Genomic DNA, 27,047 nt, shown 5'->3' with positions numbered 1-27,047 from the left:
CCAGCCTCAAAAGTCAGTTTTGCCGAAGTTGAGAAACCCTGGACTGCAATATGTTCAAGAGGCCAATGAAGATTACATAATTACTTCTCTGTTGGGTAGAGGTTAATCTCAATGCTCTGAAATTATCACTAACACCTACAATGATTTGGCTAACTCTAATGGTTGAGCTTCTGTTTGTGGGCTTTTATACACCGCCACCTTAAAGTTTAAGGTTACTACTGCTCACTAAACACACCATTAACCAGTTATCCTTAGCCATGTGTAAGTACGGACTCAGCTGTCCTACACACTTTGTAGACCATTCCTCATTGTGCACACATGAAGGCTTTACCTGTTTTGGAGTTGTTGCCAAAATTTGTGATGTTGATAGTACTGAGAGGAAGAAAATAACAAGAAGAAAAGTGGAAGTAAAAATCTTACGTAGTGTGAAAATCCACTGGGCTTGTGATGCCTTAAAATTTTTATGAGTGAGATAAAGCACAAATGAATAAAGATTCTACTTTGGATGTGAAAAATGTCGGCTTTGTTGAAGAGTCTCCTCTCTTCCTTTCTTTCCATAATCAAGAGCTAGAGAGTAAAAGTTATAGAACTACAAGACGTGAACATCGGGAATTATTATTATAATAAAGAGAGGTGTTCCAGGGTTAGGGTGGAGGAGAGTACAGGGAGTCTCTTGTGGGAAACTCCCGAACCCCACAAAATCAGTAACTTTTTTTTTTTTTTTGAGACGGAGTCTTGCTCTGTTGCCCACACAGAAGTGCAGTGGCACAGTCTTGGCTCACTGCAGCCTCTGCCTCCTGGGTTCCAGCAATACTCCTGCCTCAGCCTCCTGAGTAGCTGGGATTACAGGCACACCCCACCAAGCCTGGCTAATTTTTGTATTTTTAGTAGAGACAGGATTCTGCCATGTTGGCCAGGCTGGTCGAGAACTGCTGACCTTAGGTGATCCACCCACCTCGGCCTCCCAAAGTGCTGGGATTGCAGGCGTGAGCCACCATGCCCAGCCAAAACCAATACATTTTTTTAAAAAAATCTTCCTCGTCTGACTTCTGGTGTTAACAGTCTCCTCTTTTCTCATTTAACCAAAAAGAAAAATTTGAGATTTTGATAGCAACTCTGGGCATGTGGACCTTTTAGGACCATACTGAATGCTGATTTTGACTGTAAGGAGGAAGCCATGGCAGGTTCTGAGTTTAGGGGGAATTGGCAAGCACATGGTCCAAGCTGGAGAAATATATCTATAAGAAGAGTATGAATAAGAGAAGAAATATTCCAAGCAGATGACATAAGAAAAAAATCGGTATGAATTTGTCATTCATGGTCAAGTACCAGTTTATGAACTGGTTGCGTTCTTAAACATTCATCTGACTGTTGGATGAACAGCCCAAGGAGGGCAGAGGGCTGCAGAAGTAATTCATTGGTTGCTGGATAGAAGCTTCAAAAATTCACAGTTTAATGGTCTTGTTTTAAAGAGAGGAAAAAAAAAAGCTAGATCAGAAAAGTTGATCATCTTGCTCAAGACCTCCTTAAGAATCAGAAATAGAGGCTGATTACGGGATTCCCCAGGCAGTCCACTAACTATTCTGTGCTGTCTCTAAGCAGGAAGGCGGTAAAAACAGTTACTTAATGGCAGTGTGTGGCAGAGGGGAAAGCAGGCTGTCCAGGTGACTGAGAAGCAGGCGGGAGAAGAGGAAGTGAAGGCAGTGAAGAAGGAACACGCTCCCAAAACAAGAGGCAGAAAGGGCACTCTGGGTCTGGTCCCATCCTACCCACAGAGAACAGGCAAGCCCATACTGAGGGCTTTCCACACGGAGGGTTTTGATACCATTTCTTGCCCAGAAGATATGGTGTACAAGGACAGATCAGAACTTCACCTGTTTTCTCAGCCACAAGAAATTATTAATTTATTTCACAGATATTTACAAAATCACTATTTTGTGCTAGATTCTGTCCCAGGCCACATGGCTGTAGTATTGAATAAGACAACTTTTTTTTTTTTTTTTTTTTTTTTTTTATCTGAAAGTTGCTGGTGAGTGAGACAGATAAAAAGAAAGCAAATACATATATTTTCCGATCAATAATACTGAGTAATATGACAGTGACTGGAGGACCCACCTGGAACTGGGTGGTTAGGAAAAGCCTCTTAGGAGAGATGGCATTTGGGCTGATACCTCAGAGATAAGAGGCAGCTATGCAGAGACCTGGGGATCCAGGTGTCTGGATAGTGAGCACAGCCCAGCAAGCCTGACAGGTTCAAGGAACACACAGGAGACCAGCATGTCTGTAACTCGCTCAGCAAGAAGATAAAATGAGGTCAGCAGGAGTGAGCCAGGACACATCAGATTGATGCATGTACTCATTCAGCAAATATTTATTAAGCACCTACTATGTTCAGGACATTGTTGAGGATACATACATTAAAAAGAAAAAATACTGGCTCAAGGATTCTGTCCCCGGAGAGAAACTTAGAATTTACGAACGTTGATAGAATGCCCAGAACAATTCTGCTACAGGTTAGAAATTGATCCGTTCCAGACGGAAGCACGATGCAGACATTCAGGGGCACACATCGTCCAAGGCCGTGGGGTCTGCGGTCAGAGATCCAGCCATCTGCTCCCCCAGCGTAGGGAGGTCAGGCCTCCCGGGGGTGAGTCACGTAGCCCACCTCTCCCCACCCGCGAGCCTTCTCGTCTTGGTGCACCGGGCAGGGCCGCAGGAAATCCCCCGGCCTAAATCTGTCGCCCTCAGAAAACCCAGGCAGGGGAGCCCCCAGAGACCAGGCCTCTGATTAGCACCTGATTCACGGAGGCAGCCAAGGCAGGCCAGCGACTGCTGGTAACCGGCCCCCGGAGTCGCCCCGGGGGAAAAGGCCAAGGGGCTCTGGGCACCCCCGACCTTCGAGCGGGCTCGAGACCAGCGCAGCCGCCGGGTCAGGGCAGCGCCTGCGCGTCCGCCAGGCCCCGCCCCCGGGCTCGGGCGCCCCGCGGGCGGCTCGGGCCGCGCACGCGCCGTGGGCTTGGGGCCGCCCGAGAGCCCGAGGCCGAGCCTCCCCCGCCCGGCGGCCGCGAGCCGGGGTCCGCGAAGGCGGAGCGGGAGCCCGACTACAAGTCCCAGGGTGCGGGCGGGCGGACCGAGGAGGGACGCTGGGCCTGCCCGGTGCGCACGGGGCGGGGACCGGCCAGGCGGGACCACTGCCCGGCACGGGCTCCGGGGCCCCTGCGCTGCTCCCGCCGGGCCGGGAAGTTCCAGGCCGCGGACGGAAAGCCCAGCCTTCCGCGCCGGCCTCGGGAGCGCGCCGGGTGGCCCGGCCGGTCCCCGCCGCCGACTTGTCGACACTGCGCGCACTCAGTCCCGCCCGCGCCTCCTCCCCGCCCGCCGCCGCCGCTCCTCCCCGTAACATGCCATAGTGAGCCGCGAGCACACGGCCAGGGGCGCTAGGGTTCGCCTTCAGCCACCATGGGGAATGGGATGAACAAGGTAACGTCTCCCCGCGTTCGCGCTGGGTGTGCTCCGCGCTGCAGCCTCCTCTGCGGCGGGTGCCGGCCCCCCGTCCTGGCTGCCCGGCGACTGGAGCCCGGGGCGCCCCTGCCCGCGGGGGGACGGGCGCGGAGGGAGGGGCGGCGCGCCGGGGCGGCGACTGCGGATCGGGGTTCGGAGGGGGCCCGCCCCGCCCTCCCGGCTTCCGGGTGGGCAGCCCGAGCCGCCGCCTTCGCAGCCGGTGCGTGTCTGAGGCTGGAGCGAGCCGCGCGCTTCGAGAGCCTGGACGCGTTCCGCCGGGAGAGCAGCCGAAGGGATGTGGTTTCTGTTTTCCCTCCTCTTCGCTCCCGAACTGCGCTCTGGAAGCGTCACCCCCCACACATCGTTAGCGAACGGGCGTCCGCTGTCATGTCCTCTTTCCCTTCAGAGTCTGTGCGGCCGCCCGTGGGCGCAGATAGTTTTTCTGTGGACAGAGAAGTTAGCAGAGGCCTCGGCCCTGCGCTGTTTCTAGATAAGTGGGAAGCGGAGGAAAGGTTCGGAGCGTTCGGTCGTGTGACGCTGCGACGAGGGCAGCCTGTTGCTGGGGGCTGCCCCGCGGGGCCTTCCGGAACGTCTGCGCCGCTCCCTCTGTCCCGTCAGTGTCTGGGCCCCACCCTGGGTTCGCCGGGCCCCGCACCTCCCGTCCCAGCCCGTGGGATCCCTTTCCTGTCCGCGGACGCTGCCAGATGCCAGCCCCGGCGGCGGGGAGTTGCCGGCGTGTGTTCGTGTGAACCACGAGGTTAAGGATTTTGTTACTTGGCGCTGGGCTGGTTTCAAGGAAGGAGTCACCAGACTTTACAGAGCCCACAACACAGACAGTAGCTTTTGCAGGTCTTTGAATGGTCCTGGGTTGGATGAGTCGTCTTTCCGCTTCACTTTCTTTGCGCTCCGCCCACCCGCCGCTCTACACGCTGTCGGCGTCCACACTTTCTGCGTGGGGATGGCAGTGCGGCTGTGTTTCCTTCCGTGTCCCTCAGCACGGGGTCGGCAGTGGTTTGGGAGTTTGGGCTGGAGTGTTGCAAATGCGGATTCCCGGTAGGGAAGGGGAGATGCAGTGGGGAGTCAGTCCAGGGAAAACCTAACTTTTCCCGTGCCCATGTCATGTTTATTGTGTCCTGGTTACTCAGTTTGTGAAAGAACTATTGTGTGTTTGGGGCTTGCATACCAATACTGAGGTATTTTGGTAAACAGAATTGTATTCACTTTTTTTTTTTTTTGGCGAGTGATCAAGTTTGGAAACAGACTCTCTCCGGCTAAATACTTGTATTATATTCCCATGAGCACTGGAATCCATCGCACCACGAGTCTCCTGCTTTTTAAATTAAAACAACAATAAAGATGGTCTTCGTAAGTTTGTGGGCTCCGTTTGCCTTGCCATTGATGACGGCGGTATCTCAGCTTTCCTTTGGTTATTTCTACAGTTTTTCCCACTTGAGCTGTTCACTCTCCACCGTTTTCAGCATTAAATTTATAGTATTTGTGTAATACAATTCAAAAAATATATTTAGGAATACAGATGGTTGCCTAAGGGATCAACGTTATTTTCATGCTTTTCAACAAAAGCAGTAATATTCATACACTTTTTACCTTTCAAAATGGGTAATAAATTGCTTGACTTTTAGTATCTTGTGAATAGAGACTCACAGTGTATAAATGAAGAAATATATGTATAGAGAGATTTAGAGACTTCTCTGCTTCAACGCTTGTTTATTATGTACATACTGTGAGCCAGGTGTTGTGCTAGTGGGTGGGGAGGCAGGAAAAGGGAGTGCGGTGGTAAGTGACCCAAAAATCCTTCACAGAACCTTCAGTATAGATCAACGCTTGTCCAGCACTAATATGATGCGAGCCATGTATATAACTTAAAATGTTCAGGAGCCACATTAAAAAATAAACTGGTGAAATTAATTTTAATAATATATTTTATCGAACAATATATTAAAACTATTGTTTCAACATGTAACCAATATATAAAATTATTCGTGGAAGATTTCATGTTTTTTACTATGTCTTTGTGAAAGGAAAAATCTCGGGATCCCCAGATCACTTATATATTCAAAGCATAGCATGTATTTTATACCTAAATCACGTCTCATTTTGGACTGGCCGCATTTGAAGTACTCAATAGTCACTGTGGCTGATGGCTGCTGTGTTGCACAACACAGGGTGTGTATGTGTGTGGGAGTGAGAGAGAGAGAGAGAACACAAGGTGGGGAGGAGTAGAGGCTCCAGAGGATAACATAGGCAATTTCAGAAAAGTGGGGGAAGCAGAAGATGGGATGAAAGTGACCTAGAAGGGGCATTCAGCCCAGGCAAGGAATCCTGCTGCAGTAAACATGTTTACGTGAGATCAGGAGGAACTACCCCAAATCACAAGGTTAGTTCGTGGCAAAGTAGATTGCTGGAGGCCAGTGAGTTAAGAACCTTAACCAGAACTTTTCCACATATTACTGTGTGACTTGGAACGAGGCTTCATGTTTTTCCCATCTGTAAAAAAAAAAGAATGTTGATTTGCAGAATCAGTGGAAGGTGCTACCCCTAGAAATCCTTTTCTAAGAACATTTATAAATATGTGCAATGCCTCGGGAACTAACGTAACTTGGAATGTGTGTGCCCTGAGGTTACTGGGACAAGATTTCTTTCCAATCTCATACGCATTGGTCATTTTTGGCAAAAGAACGTTTCTGGTCTAAACAGTGCAGGCTCCATTCTGACTGCTTTGGGAGAGCAGTTTCTATTATTTCACATCCCCATGATGGCTCTTCTTGTCAGTACATTCCGGTCTCCTGTATGGCAAAATACTGTGCCAATTCCCATTAGGTATACACAGCAGATTATCAGAAGATGGAAGGGAAAAAAGGCTTTTGTATTGTAGAAAATTAAAGATGAGGAAATGAAGGCAGGACCGGGTGCGGTGGCTCGTGCCTGTAATCACAGCACTTTGGGAGGCTGAGGCAGGTGGACTGCTTGAGTCCAGGAGTTTAAGACCAGCCTGGGCAACATGGCGAAACCCTGTTTCTATCGAAAATACAAACAAGCAAACAAACAAAATCAGCTGAGTGTGTGATGGCTTGCATCTGTAGTCCCAGCTGCTTGGGAGGCTGAGGTGGGAGAATCACCTGAGCCTGGGAAGTCTAGGCTGGAGCGAGTCGTGATTGTACCACAGCACCCCAGCCCTGAGCAGCAGAGGGAGACCCTGTTTCAAAAAAAAAAAAAAAGCAACACCATTGTGAACCATTTGTTTTTTTAACACTTTATAAAATCTCAGCCTCACAATAGCCCTATAAGGTCAAACGACCTTATATTTGCCCAGATTGGGGAATGGAGATTTGGAGAGGTTAGGTAAGATAAGGTCCAGTGCTAGGCAGGGCGGAACTGGGTTTGGACCCCAGTCTCTACTGATTTTCAGGATAGGAAAAGTCTGTCCTTTGAGCTGGGTGCCAATTCATCCCAAGTCAGTTTTAAAATTCCTAAAAAGTAATTTGAAAAGCTCCTCATAGCTTCGATTACTTGTCAAATAGCCCAAATCACCTCTCTTCCTTCATGTTTGACATTGATAAGGAAGGGGGTAAAAGGCAGCAAAACTAAAACTATTTTTTTATTGTTTCTGTTTGTGTGTGCAATTCCTAGGTAGATGCCCCACGCTGGCCAAAATTATAATCGCCAGTGAGTTTATGGTGTGTTTTGAGTACGTTACCACGTAGAGTAAGCCACAACGCCATGAAGCAGGTCCTGTTATTTCCGTGCCTGTTTTCTCGATGTACACAGAGGTTAGGGAACTGCCAGGGTCACCCAGCTGGTGGGTAGCAGAGCCGGGACTCGAAGCCACAGTGGCTCAGCCACAATGCAGAGTGCCTCTAAGATACTCGTCTGCTGAGATGTTCGTCTAGTAAATGTCTCTGGTAAGATTAGGGTTAAAGTGAGCAGGGTGTTGCATGCAAATGTCGTGTTCCTGTGGAGCCTTTGAAAACTCCTAGTTGACTCAAAGTTCTCTCGAGTCTGAACCCTCAAATCTTTTGGGGGAGAGCCTGTAAACAAAACTCCTGTCCTCACTGTCTACTTATTAGTCTTCAGTACTACAATACCCCATTAAAAACAAAACAACGACTAGTCTCTAGCCAAACATTATGTCAGAGAAGGCTGCCCGAAATGCTTCTCATGTGCCAGCAGTCTTTATCTTGATCAGCCTCAAAGTGGGCTGAAGCCTCGTGTTCTAGGGCAGGATATGAGGACCCTCTGGTTGGCATCTTGCCCTCCACTGACTGCCAGGGTTCGTTCAGCTCATCAAGCATCCGGCCTGCCTGCTCTTGTGGCCTCTTCCTTCCTCCCTGCTGTGTGTCCTCTGAAAGCACCCTGCCTGGTGGGAATGGCTGCCATCCTGTATTTCTTCCTGCCTGGTGGGAATGGCTGCCATCCTGTACTTCTCCCTGCCTGGCGGGAATGGCTGCCATCCTGTACTTCTCCCTGCCTGGTGGGAATGGCTGCCATCCTGTACTTCTCCCTGCCTGGTGGGAATGGCTGCCATCCTGTACTTCTCCCTGCCTGGCGGGAATGGCTGCCATCCTGTATTTCTCCCTGCCTGGTGGGAATGGCTGCCATCCTGTACTTCTCCCTGCCTGGCGGGAATGGCTGCCATCCTGTACTTCTCCCTGCCTGGCGGGAATGGCTGCCATCCTGTATTTCTCCCTGCCTGGCGGGAATGGCTGCCATCCTGTATTTCTCCCTGCCTGGTGGCAATGGCTGCCATCCTGTATTTCTCCCTGCCTGGTGGCAATGGCTGCCATCCTGTACTTCTCCCTGCCTGGTGGGAATGGCTGCCATCCTGTTCTTCTCGGGAAGCCTCTCATGGTGCTGGGAGGCCTCACTTCAGTGGGTGTGTCTTGTTCCCTTGGGGAGCCCACTGTTGCTGAGAGGGGCTGGCTACCAAAAAGCCTGACCTGGGGAACCTCCGCCTCTCTGCTGCTTCACGGCTGTGATCTTGAACAAGTCACTTAAGATGTTTCTCAGCGTCAGGATTGTTTTCCTTCCTGGATTCGTAGATGTGTAGAACTGAAAGACCTTAGGAGGTTAGCTAATCCAATCTCCTCCTCCCTGGCTCTGAAATGAGGGTAATGATACCTTCCCCAGTTACTACTTGAGTTACTGGGAGAAGCAAATGGGAATTTATTAGAACACAGTTTTCCAAACTGTAAAGTTCAAATACAGTCTGTTTTGAGTATTCTTGGATGTGACTGACACTTGTTTGAGGATGGCTTTTGCCCTGTTAGGAAGATGAGGGAGTGTAGTTGGGAAAGGATTATAATTCAAGGGGAATATGTTCCCTCTAGGCACAGACCGGTGTTCCTCAACGGCTGCTCCTGTAGACATTTCAGGATAATAACTTGTGCGACTGCCCTGTGGATTATGAGAGGTTTAGCAACATCTCAGATCTTCACCCAATAGTTGCCAGTAGCACCTCCTCCCCACCTGTGACAACCAAAAATGTCCCTGACGTTGGCAGATATCCCCAGGGAGTGAAATCATCCCCAGTCGAGAACCACTATCGAGGGTTCTTCCTCTCAGAATTTCCTGAGGCCTGTGTGGTCTGGAACTGGAGAGTTAGCAAAAGGTGGAATAGGGCTACAGGGTTGAGAAGCTGTATTTTCATACGGGAAGGGACTGGAAGGTCAGGCACTTTTGTGCTGCTAAATTCATGTGTTTCCACCTGGCGGCAGGTGACTTGGTTGCCTGCATAGTCCAGTCATCCATCCATTCACCTGTTCATGATATTATTATTGAACACCTGCTATTGTCAAGGCACTGTGTTAGATCCTGTAGTGGGTGGTTACTATGAAAGACACGAAGACCCCGCCATGCAGATTAGTCCCAGGCAGCTTGGAGAGGGGCCTCCTGCAGGAGGTGAACACTCAGCCGCTGCTGCGGGACTGACAGACAGATGGCCACGTGCTGGTGGGCTCTGGTTCCTTTCCTCTACACCACCCCCGAGGGCTCTCTTTTCTCCATTTAATATTACATTTTTGTTTCATGTTGAAGAGCAGATGTTAAAGGCAGTGTTCTAAGGGCCCAGGAGAATATTCTCATATTCTTCCCTTTTTATATGCAAACTGGTTAAGTCCATGGCCAAATGGCATTTAAAAAGTCGGTGTGACATTTAACCCTTCAAGGAATCCACCAGAGTTTTTCCCCTTCCTCCCTGGCTTTGAAACCCAGAAAGTCCTTTCCGACATAGAAAGAATTAAGATTCCACCGCCACCCCACCCCACACACGGCCTTCTGCGGCTGCTTGCTCAGGAATTCACTTCTCAACATCAGTTTGGGTGGGGTTCTTAGATTCCATGCATCCTGAAGGACTAAAAGAAATGTTTAAAAAATAAACTCAAAATATTTCCTGCCTTAGAAGCAGTATTCTTTTGTGCTTAAGTGCGTTTTTGTGGCTGAGGATTTGTGTTTTTGCATTTCTGTGAAGCTGGAGTTAGCACAGTGTAACACGTGGGTGTGAAGCTATCCGTCAAGAGGAACCATCAAGCATGGAGAATCTTTAGGATGATTTCAGAGCATTTCTGCAGAAGGGTTCTGCCTATATTATCTATGCCCAGACAGTCTTGTAACAGAAAACAGGAATCTTTGACCTGCAGAATGCCAGAGACCGTCTTCCTCTGTGGCCTGTGCTGTTTCATCACCGTTTGTTCACTGACTTCCTCTCAGTGTGTTCGACTCTGGGCAGGTTTTAGGGACACATTAGGAGACAAGACAGATGCAGCCCCTGCTGCAAGATCAATCCGAAAGTCAGGAAATGAATAAAGCCATTTAGCCACTGATAACTGTGGTGAAGAAAATAAAACAAGGCGATATGAGAGAGAGAGTGCCGGGGAGTTCGGTGGTCAGGAGAGACCTCCCTGGAAATGGTCATCTTGTGGGAGGCTGCTCAGGACCAGCATCCCCAGCACAGGGAAAGGACAGTTTCAGAGGCCTGAAGAGGATTAGCATCAATTCTGTGCTTTTTACTTTAGCGTAGTGGGACATTCCCGAGTTGCGTTTACAAACTCTTTTTTCCGACTTGGCCTGGCTTTCTACCAGGTGGTCATGATTTCGTTTTCTCTCTGTGTTTCTTGCTTCTGGCTTGAGCTCAGCTCCTGCATGGGCTGACTGGTCAGCCGGGTTGTACCAGATGAACACCTTGTTTTTCCCAGGTCTCCTCTGCTGGAAGTTACTCGATTTTATTTCATGTTCTCTTTCTCTGTACACAGGGATTACCAGCAACAAAAATATCGTGAAAGTAGATGGGTCAAAATTTTTGTGATTTCCAGGTTGAAAGCCCACATCAGGGTCCGTGGTGGTAAGCAACAGCATCCAAACGTGGTTACCTTGGGTGGAACAGAGCAGAGCAGACAGCCTGGTGGCTGGAGAGCCAGACTCGGGGCAACCTTGGCAGGAGCAGATGCTTAAACTGGTCACTGAGAGCATTTCTGGGGCTACTGCAAGATGCTGATGCTGCAGCCAGTGGACTCTGAAGGTGCCAACAGCCCTGCTGCCTCTGTTGCCAAAGAGGACACTCCAGGCTGTCCCTGCCGTCGGCGAGCAGACTTGTCACACACGGGGCACACCCATGTAGCAGCGAAGGCTCATGTGAGCAGGTGTCCGGCTTTGGCAGCTTCTGTACTAAGAGCCGGGCTCTGCTTCCCACCCAGACTCCCTGGGCCCAGGATATCCCCAAACCTAGGAAAGGGTTTCAGAGACTGGAAAACCACTAAAATAAATGGCCATTACAGGGTTTGTGATTTTCGAGCATACCCAGGGGATAAAGGACCCCACACAGTGGGAACTTCTTCTCTGTTTAGAACGATTATTTGGGGCAAAGAAAGTGCTCTTGCAAGGTGGGACCAGTAAGGGGTATTGGGAGAGTGGGGGTGACCTGGCTCGGCTGGACGTGAGAAGGAAGTTAGGGGAACCCTTCAGAGATACGTTGGAGCCAACGTGCGAAAGCCATGCTGAATATGTATTGAATGTTTGGCCTTGATTTTTTAAGTAAAAGGGTTGTCACTGAACATTTTGAGGTAGAAAATCACCCAGGAAGAATATGGCTTTAGAAAATTAATTTGATAGGACAGAGGAGTGAGTTCAGTGTTTACTACTGTAACCCCCGTGGGAACTGAGGCTCTGGGCAAGGCCGAGGAGGGATACCGTGAGGGTCTTCTAATTCCCGGGAGGAGGGGAGCGGAGAATTGAGAGAGGTGCCACAGCGGTGGGAGCCCCAGGTTTTCCATGCAGGGTGACTGGGAGAAGGTGGCATCATCGGGGCAGGAGGACTCGACACGGGGGTGGGAAAAGAGTGGTTTGCTCGAGATGGTTCTGCAGCAAGCCGGGCTCCAGACGGTGAATTTAGGAGTCAGAACATCACGGTTCTACAACATTAGAATGTGGAGATGGTCTACTCTCATGCCCTCATTTAATTTTAAAGATAATATAAAATTTATTAGTTTGTGTTTAGTAGAGAAGACAGTAGATGTACAAAGAAAAAAAGCAAAGATGGGCCGTAATCTGTTTTCCAAATAATCCCTCTTGAATTAAAAAAAAAAAAAAAAAAAAACCACCATAAACTGGCATAGTGCATGCACAGGACTAGCGCGTCAGGTGGTGTAGGCAAGCTCAGAGAGAAGCGCAGAAGCACCCCTCCGGGACGCTGCCGTCGCCGTCGCCGAGGTGCGCGTGATGACGAAGGGAGTGTGCTGCGCACAGCTCTGCCTTTCCTGTTTTTCATACCATTTTCAAGATGTATTAAGTTAAAATGCATGAGATTGTCTTCCTCACAGTCCCATACATCTTAGGCATCTTAGTAGTATTTCATTTCATGGCACCTAACTCGGAGTCTGGATAGCGGCCAGTGGCCACGGTGTCCGCTGTGCAGGGCCATCTCCTTGCACTGGCCCCTGCCTTCTCTCCATCTCTCTCCCACTCCTCCCCATTAGAGACAGGACCCTTTCTCCAGGCTGACTGTTCTGTCCCCTACCTGTCTGCCCGCTCCTCTTGGGCTGCAGTTCCCCTGAGTGCCACTGTCCCCAGGAAGCCCTCTGTGACCCCAGAGTGGTCAGGTCACCTCCACTTTCCCTACATGAGCTGCTCCGTGAGGGCAGGACCCTGTCTCTCAGTCACACCGGTACCCCGAGTGTGCAGCGTTGTGCCCGAGGAACTTTATCCACGGCAGTATGTTCTCTGACTTTGGGCAGATAAACATGCTTATGGTCTGGAAACATTTTGATCTAGAAAATCACCCAGTGATTGTAACTGTAGAGATATGGAGCCATTTGCAGTCACTGCTGTAAAAGAAAAGTGTTTCTGACACTTGCTTAAGCCAGCAAGGAAGACTCCATTCAAGACTATTGCAACAGGGGAGGACTTGACTCCAGTGTGGCAGGGACGAGGGTGGATGGAAAGCCGAGGGCAGGGTGAGGGAGTGGGTGGAACGCCACTCAGGGGAAGTGGATTAGACGTCAGGGTGGAGGAAGGGGCGCTTGGTGGGGTCTTAGGGGATACACTCAGCAGGTCTCTGCTCGCCAAGGACCGGGCCTTCTTGAGAAAAGGACTCAGGAACCTGGCTAAAGTTCGGTCAAGGAGGGGTCATTGCACTGCCAGCCAGAAGAGCCACGTGGCAATGATGCTCTTTAGTATCTACTGCCACATCCTGAAAAAGACAGGAGAGACCCTTGGGAATGAGAGACTACACACAGCAAAGCTCTGTGCAGCCAAGCATCGCCAGAGAACGTCAGCGGGATCCACATCCAGGGCGAACTTGCATTGTTCCTGTGTTTCAAAATAGGAATGATAAAGTATAGACTCCACCCTTCCTCCCAGGAGAATCCTAAAGACTGATTATGCTTCCAGAAAGACCTGTCAGGTGTTTCAGCTCCCGGGCAGTGTGCTGACGTTGTCCTCTGAGACGTCGTCTCACATGCTCCTGGTTACGGGGCTAACCCGACCTGCCTCCATCGGTGACTTCAGTCACGGACATAACTGAGCTCCGTCTCATGGGGCACTCTCCAAGCTAATTTCGCATCCTTACCACTCTGGGTATTGAGTCAGCCAGGGTGATCGCACAGCCCTGCGCCCGGGGCACTGCTGGTTTTTGCCTATTTTCCTGAAGTAATGATTTAGCAGAGCCTGTTTTCATTCTTGGACTGTCCCAGTTTGGTTGATACATTATGTGGCCCCTTGGCTAGTTGTCCCTCTGCAGAGAGACTAACTCTGGGCCTAGCACTGCTGCCCTGATGTGAGCCACGATAGATCCCCTGCAATGACTAGACATGAGCCATCCGTTTTTAGCGAGGCAGCCGGTGGTCAGGAAGATTCTCGAAGAAATCAGCAAACATGAAGAACCGTACTACAGGCTCTTTCGACTTTCTCAGTGGGAGTGAAGGAAGACGGGAGCTGCGGGGATGGGAGTGGCAGACAGGAGGGTGAGGCTGGGACATCCGGGGATCTGTGGTGAAGTGTCACCAAAACCGCTGGGTGTATGTGCTTGGAAATCATGGTGAGTGATACAGTGAGCACATTTTAATGAATGGTACCGTGTCCTTATTTAAATTTTAGAGTGTCCATGCAAAGTGCTGGCAAGACAAGAATTTGCTTCCTATTTCGCAAATCATGGGTGTGAAAGAAACCACCCCCAGTTCTCATTGCTGATCTGCGAAATCATTCCGTATGGGGGCTGGAGGTGGAGAGGAGGGCTTGCCCGGAAGTCTCTGTTTTTAACAGAGTCCGGAGTTCTGATGGGGAGTTTGGTTTGAGAACCACTGCCTTGGACATTTTGCAACAAGGATGTTTTCTTATTAACTTGCATATATTTGCAGGTTGGATCATGTATTTAATTATTTAACAACCCCTTGTTGACTGTCATCCCGGCCTGGGGCTCGGGAGGCAGCAGTGAGCGACAGGATTCGTTTGCTGCCCAAGGAGTTTTCCCTGACAGACAGATGGGCCTTCACCTGGTCATGCCCTCGCAACAGCATCGCCACCCAGGGGACACGGAGGGCTACCAGCACTGAGTCGGGGGCCGAGTCGGGGGCCAACCCTGGACTCAGGGCTCAGGACAGGCCAAGGGTGAGGTGGGCGGCAGCGTAACCGCCTGCAGCGGGCACCGTGTGTGCAGCGGGCACCGTGTGTGCAGTGGCCTCGTGCAGCAGAGCGCAGGGCTGCGGGGCCGCCAGGGCTGCGGGGCCAGGGTGGACAGGCGGGGCAGGGGACTTGGGCCCTCAGAATGCCCACCAGCATTGCAGGGCTGCAAATGAGGATGACGGGGTCAAAGCCGGGCCCTCAACCCGGCGAGGCGACGGGCACCACCTGCAGCCTTCCACAGGCCCCTGGGGGTGCTGGGTCGCCCGCGTCTGTCAGGGAGGGGCTGTACTGGGGAAGCGCCTGGCCTTTGCAGGGATCCTGCTGCTGGGTGAGGCCCCTTCCGCAACACCATCCACTGAGAGTCTGCCAGGCTCACGTCTGTGTCTGTCTTCCTCCTAGATCCTGCCCGGCCTGTACATCGGCAACTTCAAAGGTGAGTTCTTGCTTTTTTGTTGTTGTGGAAAAATACACAGAGCATAAGATGTGTCTTCTTGACCATTTTAAAGTGTGTAGGTCAGTGGCTTTAAGTAATTTGCGTTGCTGTGCAGCCGTCACCAACATCCTTCTGCAGGACATTTCCCGTTCCCAAACTGAAACTGTGTCCCTGTTAAACACTAACTCCCCATTCCGCTCCTCCCAGCCCCGGGCAGCCACCATTCTGCTTTCTGCCTCTAAGAATCTGACGACTCTCAGAGCCTCCTCCTAGTGGAATCACACAGTGTTTGTGCTTTTGAGATGGGCTTATTTTAGTGAACACCGTGTCTCAGTTCATCCATGTCACAGCAAGTGTCAGAATGGCCTTCCTTCTTAAAGCCGAATAGTATTCCATGGTGTGCAGAGGCCTCATTTTGCTTCCATTTATTTGTTCGTGGACATTTGGGCTGTTTCCACCAAAAGTGAGTTCACTTTCTAAAAGATCAGCTTTAGACTTCTCATGGGTGAGACTGACAGGCCAAGTGTAGGCTCAGGCTACGGTCTGTTCTGGGAGTGGCCACCACGTGCACCCAAGCCCGTCGCTGGGTGCACCCCAGCCCCTTGCCCGTCCCCGATGGAGTGGGGTGAGGCTGTGAGGCTCCAGCTCTGCCTCAGGTGCTCCTTTTAACTCTCCACACCCGTTGGGACATTATCATCAAAAGATGGTGGACAACAGGCACGCTCAGCAATCACGTGACTGACTTATAACCTTTGACCACTTTCATTTTTTAGTTACTGTTGAGAAATTTTCAGAAGCCTGTTCTTTTTAAGTCACCCGGGAAACAAGAGTGACAATTTCATTTCTGGCAGATTCTCCTCGTCTGCTGCTGCTGCTCTTCTCACACATTTCCTGCCCCTTGTTCGGTACTGATTGATTCGCTGTCGGCTACTGACTCTATTTTCACTCAGCTCTAGAGCTCGGTGGTCCCTGGGCCTATCGGTTTCCAGGGAGGGGCCAAGTCCGCCTGCCAGGTGACATTCAGAGTTTGTGTAAGTGAATCACTGAGATGAGGTGGGAGGATAGAGATGAGGGGCCCTTAATAGGCTGGGAGGGGCTTGGGAAGCTTGCAGACAAGGCCCCACCGTGTTAGGTTGGACAGAGCCGGACCGTGTCGTCGGCAGCTCCTGCTCCTCCCTTCCCTCACAAGCCGGAACTTGGCCACTCCTGTCGGCTTTCTGGATGCTGCTGAAATTTCCGAGTTCAGCTTCAAACTGATTGTGCAAATAATCTTTATTATTTCTCTGCGCTCTGTATGATGTTTATTTCCACACACCTCCTGCCCCATCTCCCTCCAGCTCACTCATTGGCCTCCAGGAGAATTAAGCACAGAGCTGACAGCTACTGATTGTACAGCGTGTTAAAAATAGTACTGGGCTTGCTAAATTAGTAAGCGTTGTGGTTCTGAAAAAGCAGCAAACCTGTTGTGGGGGGCAGGCCGGGGGACATTAATGTAGCGAATGTCAGAGTTACTTAGTGAGGTATTAACTATTTTCATGGGGAAAGGGAGTGTCTTTGAGAACAGAGTTTAGGATAAGTTCTTAGAAGTAGAATTGCTGGATGAAAGGTTTGAAATTGAACATTTTAATAAATATGAACCAAATTCAATACTTCTGACAATAGTATGTGAGAATTTCAGCCTTAATCATGAAAGGTTACCTTTTCTGGAAGGATGGCTTTAAGAAAATATTTAAAATTCTTTTCATACTACACGCTACACCTGTTTTCTAAATATTCCGTGACATAGGACTCCTTCCAGCTTCCTGGGTCTCGTGCTTTGTGGTTTAGTCTCTGAGAGTGCTGTGGACAGCCCACCTCCTCTCCTTGTTCTTCGGGTCGATGCTGTGTTACTACCTTGAGTTATTCTGATGTTGGCATGAGGTTGTGTTTTATTCACTCGTTAGCCAAACGTTTATTAAACGCTTTCCAGGTACAAGGCTTGTCTGAAAGAAAGGAAGGAGAGTGCAGTGAATTGGCAATAGGGCTGGAAGGAGAGGAAGTATTTTCCCCCGTTGTGCTGTGAATTCACTTGTTCATTGCACAAGCTTGTCGGGAGCACACAGTGTGCTGGGAGTTGGATGTGGACCAGCGTCCCTGTCCTCAGGCTGTCAGAGTCCAACAGCAGGTGCAGAACAGGCAGGGGCCAGTGTGTGTCCTCAGACGAGTTACACACCTGGGGGTGTGGACTGGGAAGATGGCGTCTGCCTCACAGGGCTGTCGCGGGGCTGACCCAGATGATGGGTGATGCCCTTGGTGGGCTCAGTGCCCAATACCTGGTGCCCTGAGAAATAAACACCCACATACTCACTGCTACTGCCATGGGGCCCGATAGATGCCAGGTCTGCAGTAGGCAGCTGGGTGGCATTAGCTGGCAAGGGTGGAAACCTGTGTGGAATGTGGCCTCTTTCTTTTTTCCTGGGCGGTGAATCCAGCTGTCATCTGTGCTCTCGCCTGGCATCTCATATAGTCATTTATCTTGCTCTTTTAAAATCACAAGTAATACGTACCTCTTGTAACACAGGAACCAGGAAAGTGGAAAGGAACGTGGACAATCACTCCCTTCTTCTGTCCCTTCTCCTTCCTCCCCTCCCTTCTCTTCCCCTTCCCATTTCCTCTCTTCCCTCCCCACTTCCCTCCTTTTTCTCTCCCTCCCTTCCTTCCTTCTCCTCTTCCCTCCTTCCTTTCAGTGGGATCCCTCACATGTCACTCGGCAACCCTTAAAAAAAAAAAAAAAAAAAAAGCTTTGTAATGAATCAACAAATGGTTTTGCAGCACCTGGTGACTATTCCTCCTGGAGAAGACCCACAAACAAACCCAGCTCTGAGCCCGGCCTTTGGGTCTTCGACGCTTTGGTGAGAGCCTCTCTGTTGGGGCTGCCCACACGCCAGGAGGGAAGCCAGAGAGAGCAGCCCCTCCCTGGGCCAGAGGGTGGGTCCGTGGCTTCCTTCCAACTGGGCACCAGCAACAGTGGATGTCAGCTGACAGAGGAAGCCCTCGTTGTTTGAAGATGTCCACAGATTCTAGAAAAGAGGGAACGCTCTTCGGCACGGTGTGTTTGCCGGTGGTGCGTGTTGAGACCATGTTCGCAGTCTAGAGCTTGTGTTCTGTGTCTGCCAGGGAGACAGACAGCCCTGGTGGGTACCCAGTTGTTTGGACAAGGCCAGCCTGGTCAGAGGTAGTCTGCTTGCCAGCTCGCTGAGACAAAATAACCATGCTCGATAGGTCAGCATATGTCCATCCAGACTTACCTTTTCCACGTGGATTCCCACTGGTTACCTTCCTGTTGGTTTTATGAGTTACCAGCCTGTTGCATTTGTGATTGGCAGTTGGGGAGGGGCCACTGGCACCAGGCCGAAGTCCGTCCCCTCTGGGGCTCGCTGTTAGGGTGCACGTGGCCTTCTGGGGTTCTCGCTAAAGTGCACGTTCTGATCAAGTAGACCCGGGGTGGAGTCAGCTCCGGGCGATGCTGTGCTGCGGGTTGGAGTAGACCCGGGGTGGAGTCAGCTCCAGGTGATGCTGTGCTGCGGGTTGGAGGACCCCGTGCTGAGCACCAGCGTGCTAGTTTTGCCCCTGTAGGTCTATGCTCAGGAGGAGCGCGCTGGAAATATACAAGCTTGTGTCTGTGCCCCGAGGAAGCTCCACCCTGGGCCTTACAGATGGATTCCCAGCTCGTGACCTCGCTGCTCCCTGGCCTTCCAGGACAATCAATAATGTGAAGTCCGTAAGAAATAAAGTTCCAGGGTCATCACCCAGCAGGTTTCATTAAGCATTTTATGCACTCGAGTAAGTGGGCAGAGCCTGTGCCTCACGGGAAGGGATGCATCAGCGGACGTGGTGCGAGCGTGCAGTGAGGAAGAGGAGAAGCGCTGGCCCTGGAGTGCTTCCCTTTGCTTTGGAGTCCAGCAGTCCGCTGGCTGTTGTGTGATATCGAGTGGTCTTCTGTATTCAGAAAAGTATACTTTTTTTTCCCCAGGCCGCTTTAAAAAGATTCACTGTGTATTTGTATTATAAAGGCATTTTACTGGGTGAAGAGAATGTTCTAAAGTTATGATCTGTGACGGTTACGCAGCCTTGTGAACGTATGAAACCACTGAATCATGGACTTGATCAGGGTCCATATTATGGTATGTGAATTATATCTCATTAAAGCTGCTGTGAAAGGAGCAAAGTAGATTGAAACAAATACGGATTGTTAAAATTCGAACGCCAGGCGGAATGGGTGTCAGGAGGAGCCAGGCGGGAGGGTAAGATGAGCTGGCCCCGTCAGGCTGCCCCACGTCTGCTGGGTGCCTGTCCCACCTCCTGCGGGTTCGCTGCTTGTCTAAAACGTCCATGCTGGTGGCGATTGGAAAATCCCATTTTGGTGTGAATGTGGGACTGGCTGCCTGTGGCTTCCAAAACGATTCTAGCTTCTGCCTAATTAATTCTAAGCCAGCCCTGCTGGTACCCCAACCTGTGAGGGGTGGGGCGTTGGCAGTGAGTCTGCATGTGCTGTGTAGATGGCTCCCATCCATAGCAGGGGGCTTCGAGGTAACTGTTTAGCTCAAGCGGGAGTGAGAGGCGACTGTTCCTGCATGATGGATGCCTTTCTGAGCCTGATAAAGGGCTCGTGTTCCTCATATAAAAAGGTTTTTTCTTTCTCACTTTGGGTCAAAAGATGAGCCGGTCAGAGATAAACTGAGGCAAAATACTGGAAAGCAATAGCCCTAAATTGGAAGCTCGAGAATTTGAATCTGGGAAAGCAGTAGCCTGGAATGTGAAGCCTGAGAAGTTGGAGCAATGAAAAGAGTCTTAAAATGAAACTGGTATTTTGATATTAGTTAAATTTTTTTCCTGACGTTGCTGAATGTTTAGAACAACGTTTCTTGATTTCTGCGTCCTCATCCAGGCTTGTTGGAAATGGAGATGCCTCAGCCCCGGGCTGGATCAGGAACTAAGCTCTGGCCTCCGCCTTTCTACTGAGCCTCTTGATAGTTCACAGGGTGTTAGACTTCGGAGCCACTCATGTAGAATACACACACACACACACACACACGCGCGCGTAAACGATAAAGAAGGAAAAACCCACTTGTAATTCCGTCTCTGAGCTGGGGCTGCCTTTGTACCAGTCCCACCATGCTCCCTGCTGTGTTTGTCTCTGTGCTTTTATACGTTGGGTTTGTGTCACATTCATGGTTCACATTATACCCTGAGCATTTTCCCATGCCATGAAATAGTCTCCAGAACCGTGACAATTAAACGTTTGCCTTTCTTTGTTGTTGTTGTTTTGTTTTGTTTGAGGTGGACTCTCTGTGACCCAGGCTGGAGTTCAGTGGGGCGATCTCGGCTCACGGCAACCTCCGCCTCCTGAGTTCAAGCGATCCTCCCACTTCAGCCTCCCTAGTAGCGGGGATTACAGGTGCACACCACCACGCCCAGATAGTTTTTGTAATTTTAGTAGAGACGTGGTTTCCTCATGTTGGCCAGGCTGGTCTCACACTCCTGACCTCAGGTGATCTGCCTGTCTCGGCCTCCCAAAGTTCCAGGATTACAGGCGCGAGTCACCACGCCCGGCCTAAACATTTGCCTTTCAATCCATTTCTCCTGTATCATTTTGAAAAGCTTGGCCAGGCTGGGATGGGGGCGCAGGGCAGTGGACCTCCTGATTTCCTGCTGGCCCCCGTTTTGTAGATTAGTAGAAGGTTCCAATTCGGGGGATCACACCATTCAGTCTTCTTTTTGCAGGTGGGAACATTGGAAGGGAATATAATTTTATTTTCTTCTTAGTTTCATATGGAGATAATTTAATAGCCAACTGAGAGCTGATAGACAATTCTGTTTGGAATTTCCAGAGCGAGTTTCATTTTCTAATTGTGCTTTAAAGTGAATCTAGATGATGTAAACCACAGGCCTGTCTGATTCCAGAACTGTCCATGCTTTTGACATCTGGGGAAAGAAGTAATGCACAGGCTCCTTTGTCTTCCAGAGTTAGTGGTTCTTTTGTATTTAGCTTTTTAAGAATTCTAATCATTAACAGGTCATTGAATTTAAAAAAATATATTTTAAATATCCCTAATATTATGTGTCTCATGCAAAAAGACTGACCTAAGGTCGTCTCTTACAAATGCTGACTACAAAATGGTCTCGTAAATTTAGCTTCTTGATGATGTAATCCATCATGATTACAACGTTGATTAATCGAAGTGCACTTCAAGTTCTAGATGAACACTTTTTTTTGCCTAAAAGGAAGAAGCTGAGGCAAAATTAATACAGAGAGTTTATTTGGGCCAAGCTTGAGGACTATAGCCTGAAACACACTTTCAAGTTGCCTTGGGGAGTGCTCCGGAGAATAAAATAGAGGCTCAAGTTTTTAAAGAAAAAAAGGCGAATCAGGAGAGTGGTGATTACAAAAACTTGTTCAGCAGGAATTCTCATTGGTTTATAGAAGTAACGTTGGTTAATGACTGGCTGTACGATATTGAACTGTGATGTGCGGCATCTTATGGCTCCTTGGCATCAGTCTAGGGACCACATAGCAGATGGTTCGAGGTAGCCATTTAGCCAAGCGGGAGTGAGCGGAGGCTGCTGTCATATTCCAGAGGCCTTTCTGTGCCTGATCATTTCAAGGGACTCTTGTTCCTCATAGAAAGTTTTTTTCTTTGTCACTTTGGGTCAAAAGATGAGACAATCAGAAATAAAGCTAGACAAAAGGTATGAAAGCAGTAGCCCGAAATTCCCTACATGTATGGTCAGTTATGAAGTTTCAGGAAAGAAATATGCAATTCATTTTGTGGGTTTTTTTTTTTTTCTGGCTAGAGTTTAGGAGTAATTAACTTGCAAAGATATCAAAATGTCCATCCCCTTTCTTCTCTGACAGATGCCAGGGATGCGGAACAGTTGAGCAAGAACAAGGTGACACATATTCTGTCTGTCCACGACAGTGCCCGGCCTATGCTGGAGGTAAGAGAGCAGCGGGGGCGTGTGTGGGTGTCTTTGTTTGTATCCCGTGGGAGTGCGTGTGACGTTCACGAAGGCAGCCACGTTCTCTCCGTGCGAACCTGCTCCTGCGGTCTCTGAGGGTGTTCCCATTGTGCTCAGGCCGTATTTACGTTACCGTGCTGTCTGTGGCGTGGTGCAAGGGTGTGTGCTTTTTCTGATCACCCTCCTGCTGTGTTGCCACTTTGGCTGTCTTGGCTAAATGCCTAGCAATAAGCTGATGCTGCATTTCCCACTGGACCTTACGGACATTTAAAGCCCATTTTCATTCCTTTCAGAGTTATCTCTGGTTTTAAAATCCAAAACGCTTCAGCCTGCTCATTTCCTGATTTTGTCCCATTTAAGCTGAAATAGCCACCATTGGCATTCAGGGGTAAAAGAAAACAGAAGGTAAATTGTGCCTGGAGGTTTCCCAGGGCCCTGTAACCTCGAGACTCGTGTAGAAGCTGTTGTGTTTTAGGTTTTCAGGGTAAACAGGGTGTGTCTGCTTGTGCACTAATTCCAAAAACATCTTTAAATTTACCCTGATGGACGGTTGGAGCTGTTGGCTAGAGGTAAAATCTATTTATGTTTATTGGCCTTGACAGAGCCCAAGTTACCTCCTTTTAGAAAATAATGCTGTGTGGTTGCGACGTGTCTGTGTTTTTCTATTTTAGGGTGGGGTGTTGGAAAGGGAGGGGGTGACTTGTTCTGAAAGAAAGAATCCTGGTTCAGGCTGTTTTCATTTAGATTTCTATTAGGCAAGAGTAGGTAATGTTTTTTAATTGTATCTATTCTCTTTAGCCATAAAGGCTGCCAGATTTTAGTTAGTATAAAGCAAGCTAAAACTAGTGAGAATGTAGAATAATAAATGATTCTACTAAACATTGTAGTACCAGAGAACCATAGATGGTGAACAAACCTCAATTTCTCCAGATCGCCGAGCTCCTACTTCCTTGTATTGTTTAGCTCATAAATTTTTTTGGTAAGGTGCCGTAATTTGTGTTCCAGCGTGATTTTATTGGAAATAACAACAACAACAAAACAGTTTTTGGAGCCTAACAGTTCTTTTGAAAATAGCCATTTTTTAATCTATCAACAGTAGTTTGTATTTAAAATACAGCCAAGCTATGGCCAAGATGGTAAGTTAAACTGCAAACTGGTCATGATTGACTTCCTCTTAAATCACAAGATGAGGCTTGAGGTTTCCTTTATTTTAATAAATTGCAGAGATGCCCTCTCCACCCTCAGCCCCCAGGCCTGCCTCCCTGCCTTACACTCCATTTAATGGAACACACTGTCGTGTGTGCACATGACCCTTAAATCTGCTCCCATTGTAACCTCTGTGTAGACAGGAGATCTGCCAGCGTTAGAAATCAAAGCTCCAGCCCTTGTCACTCGGGAAGCCACAGGCTGGCGAGTGAAGCAGCGGGGGTTGTAACTCAGGTATAAAAAGCCCACCGATTGTGTAAAACCTCAGAGGTGCGGGCAAACTGTGTTCCCAGCACAACACCATGCAGATGCTTTTTTATTCCCTTTGTAGCTCAGTCTATAAGGACAGATTCTGCCATTAAAAAGAGAGAGAAGTGCTGCCCTTTTTCTTCACTGGGATGGCTTTTTCTTGGAGACATCCTGTTGTGGTCTCTGGGTGCTGTTATTATCTTAGCTTCATAATAAGTACTTCCATGTGATTTTATATTTATTAAGTGTTATAGCACTGTTTTGTAGCATAATGTAGTTTAGTATTGCCCCCTTAGCATTTTATTAATCTTTAAGTTCGCAAGTAATGCATGGTCTATTCTTATTTTAAAAATTAAAACAACAGCCTCTGATTGCACAGTGGGGAAAAGTGAGGCACCAAAGTTACTTGAATTGGTGGTGCCCACACTAAGTTATACTCTTAGAAGTTTCAAATCTTTGTTTAGCTGTCTGCCTGGGGCATAAAGGCAGCCTTCTGTCTTGAGTTTCAAATCCAGATCCGGAAGCTGTGTCCTCACGCAGCCCGAGATGAGTCAGGGAGATGATGTGTTTGCAGTCGGTGGGGAATTAATGGATGGGTTTGATGCCTCGGCAGCTCCATGTTCTGCCGGCCTGATCCTGGGAGAGAAACGGGGCAGGGATGAAGGTGAGCGGGGCGACTGTGCGGGGCCAAGCAAATGCAGTGCGCTGACCCCCCGGTTGGTGAGAGCCCCCAAGTGAGGGTGAAGGGATAAATGGTAGGCGAGTAGAGAGCTGGGCCTCCTCTATTTTCTGAGATCGTCAAAACCACACGTGTTTATTGATGGCCGCTAGCTTCTCTGGGCAGCCCCGGGCTGGGGCTTGGTAGGAAGTGGGAAGGTAGCTCCTGTCTAAAATGGAAGGGTTTTGGTCTTACTACGTCCATGCGGGTGTCCCGCGAGCCCTGCTGCTGTGAAGCCGTGTACTGGGCACTGCGCTGTGGATACTTCTTTGGGTCATTTCCAACGAACATCTCAGTGAGTTTAAAGCTCTGGGGTACTTAGCATCCATTACAAAGGTCTTTTTTCTCAAAGAGTTTCTACTCTAGTTCTACGTTTATTGTGATGAAGACTACGTGAGAGAGGGTATTCATGTTGTTGGATGTGGTCATGCAAGTTTAGAAAACTTAGCACACTTTGTTCCCCTCTGGAAGGTTCGCGGTCGTGTAGTCAGAATAAAGGCTTGAGAGCCCTGTTGTGCAGACATATATCGGCCTTTGTGAGCCGGGAAACATGGTGTGTGCTTGCTTATGTGATGTGCCTCCTACTGAGACCCCCCTGGAATATTTCCTGTGAAATCCAGGGGATCCAAATAAGGAGGCCCCCATGGGAGCCTCCGGGGTGAGCACTGGTCCAGAGGGCTGCTTACGCAGCAGCTGGGCCGAGGCACCTGGGTGGGAGGGGAGGGTGCCACTCTGGGCTTGTTGCTGGCTGAGGCTGCCTCCGTACATAACGCTGCCTTTCAATCCTGGTTTACTTGGTTTGTTGTGAGAACCTGCCATAGGCAGAATGGAAGGTTGTACAGTTTTTGAGTCTGTTCCATCCTCTCTGGAGATAATGATCTGTAACCTGTCACAACTCCTGACCAACGACTGTGCTATGAAATGCACCCGCTACGAGAGATCTGATGAAGACAGTTTTAGTCCTTATACACTTACTGAGTTTACGTAGGAAGGAACTGAGGAACTTGGGACTTGGTTGCTTTTGGTTGGATTAGATCGGACTCCATTATTTGGGTAATTTGCTGGGGGTTGGGGTTTCCCAAAATAGCATTCACAGCATCTTGTACTGTTCCTCCAGCCTGGCTGGAGAAATAACATGGAAGGTCTGTTCTCAGGCCTTCGGAGTGGCCGTGCCTTGGCTGCGGTCAGGGAGCGGCTGGATGGTCTCCAGTGCGTCTTGGGTGGATGAGACAAGGTGTGTTTAGCCCCTGGACCATGAGGGATGAGGTGGTCGGCCAAGGGAAAAAGGCCTGTGTCTCCAATTTCTACCTCTTCAGAAGAGTGGCTGAGGAGTAGACCTTCCAGAATGAAGATCTTAGAAACGTAACAGAAACCTGGGGACTTGCAGGCTTTCTGGTCCGCCCTAAAGTCACATCTGAGATTCTGAGCAGCTCTGGCCCGTTTCTGTGCCCGCCGCTGTGTGTCTGAGACAAGTCCCAGCTAAGCAGGGTCTAGAGGTCAGCAAGCCCAGCTCCGTCGCTGGGTGGACAGAAACCTGGAAACCTGGACGACGGGAGACATGAAAGGGCTTGCCTGGGGTTCATTCCCACGGCCGTCTGGATAGCCTGATGGAAGCCGGGAGTCCCCGTTCAGACCGGTGGTTTTCCCGGCATGCCTCGCTGCCTCCGTTCTCTCCTGGCACGACCGATGTTTCTGATATCCTTAGTGGTATTGGTAGATCTTACCAGATCACCTTTGAAAAAGGTTGTGTGATTTGTGCTTGTTCTAGCAATGTATGAAAGTGCCTTTCCCCCCTACGCCATCACCAGCACAGAGCTTTGATCTTCGCTCTTCTTTACTTCTAATTAGCAAGATTTTTGCTGTTATTTGCTGCAAATACCCTCTTCACACATCCCGTCCCTTTCCAGATAGTTCTTCCCTTTGAAGACAAAGGGTTACTAATTTATTCATTTATTGAGCCCCTACTACGTTCCAGGCCTTGGGACAGGTACTGTGGGTAACAGAAATGAGTTCATTCCAAGATCTTCCCTGGCAGAGCCTTTGGTGTATGCACAAGATATGCGTTGTAGATGCTTTATAAACATTAATGACAGTGAGAGAAGAGCCGTGGCTTGGAGCAGGTGCAAATCCCGTAGGAACAGAGCCGGTGGAAGCCCAGAGAATGAGGTCCCTCTTCTGCCGCCAAATCTGGAGACATCTGACTGGGCCTTTGGCGATGCCTAGGAATTCAGAAAATGTGACCCCTGGCCTTCCAGCCAGTAGAGAATGCCAGGACATGACCCTCTGAGAACCCTGAGTCCAGCAAGGTGGATGGTGTTATTTTGGTGCCTCTGTGGCTTACCCAGGCTGGGCGACTTCTCATCATCTGTCAGCACGTGGCAGGGCCAGGGCTGGAACCGAGGCCTTCTCACTACAGAGGCAAGAGTTTTGCAGCCAGCCATAGCCCTTCAGGAGTACACTTTTGGTATCGAAACTTTGGAGCACATGATGCTGGTAAAATGGTGGAAAATCATTGCCACGTATATTAATTTCAATAGAGGGTAAGCCCAGACCTGCTTAAGAGGAAAAAACAAAATCCTCCTCCACCTGTTTCCATGCTTCGGACTTTGTCAGGGGGTTGCTCGTGTCTGCTCAGAAGTGTCTCCTATTTGTGGGGCTGGGCGGGGGCAGCGTCTCCAGCATCTGCTGATGGTTCTGGGTTTGAGGGTTGGTGAAAACTCCGGTTGCAAAGACAGTGATTTTTTAAATCAGAAACCCGATATTGTTTGTAGTTGCTGAGAAAATAATATTGGGCAATGAAAGGTTTCTCCCTTCCCC

General features: G+C 49.4%; 1 protein-coding gene across 6 annotated transcripts in view; it reads left to right on the top strand.

Moving 5' to 3' along the window:
- The first annotated feature begins 2,622 nt into the window (after nucleotides 1–2,622).
- The window catches only part of LOC105464795 (dual specificity phosphatase 22), a 58,947-nt gene continuing 34,522 nt past the window's right edge, over nucleotides 2,623–27,047 (top strand). Inside the window, exons 1-3 of one of the 6 annotated variants that reach the window (XM_071097748.1) lie at nucleotides 2,623–2,647; nucleotides 15,025–15,058; nucleotides 21,954–22,036. In XM_071097748.1, coding sequence (XP_070953849.1) covers nucleotides 22,028–22,036 — 9 coding nt within the window. In that variant the 5' untranslated portion in view covers nucleotides 2,623–2,647; nucleotides 15,025–15,058; nucleotides 21,954–22,027. Of the gene's footprint in view, nucleotides 2,648–3,000; nucleotides 3,478–15,024; nucleotides 15,059–21,953; nucleotides 22,037–27,047 lie in introns of those variants that run through there. The other 5 variants (XM_011712855.2, XM_011712853.2, XM_011712856.2 and 2 more) reach the window with 5 other exon arrangements.

Source organism: Macaca nemestrina, chromosome 5 (assembly GCF_043159975.1).
Source record: "Macaca nemestrina isolate mMacNem1 chromosome 5, mMacNem.hap1, whole genome shotgun sequence".
In the NCBI taxonomy this organism is placed as follows: Eukaryota; Metazoa; Chordata; class Mammalia; order Primates; family Cercopithecidae; genus Macaca; species Macaca nemestrina.
The sequence above is the reverse complement of the archived record's forward strand: the minus strand, read 5'-3'. Positions and strand labels throughout refer to the sequence as shown.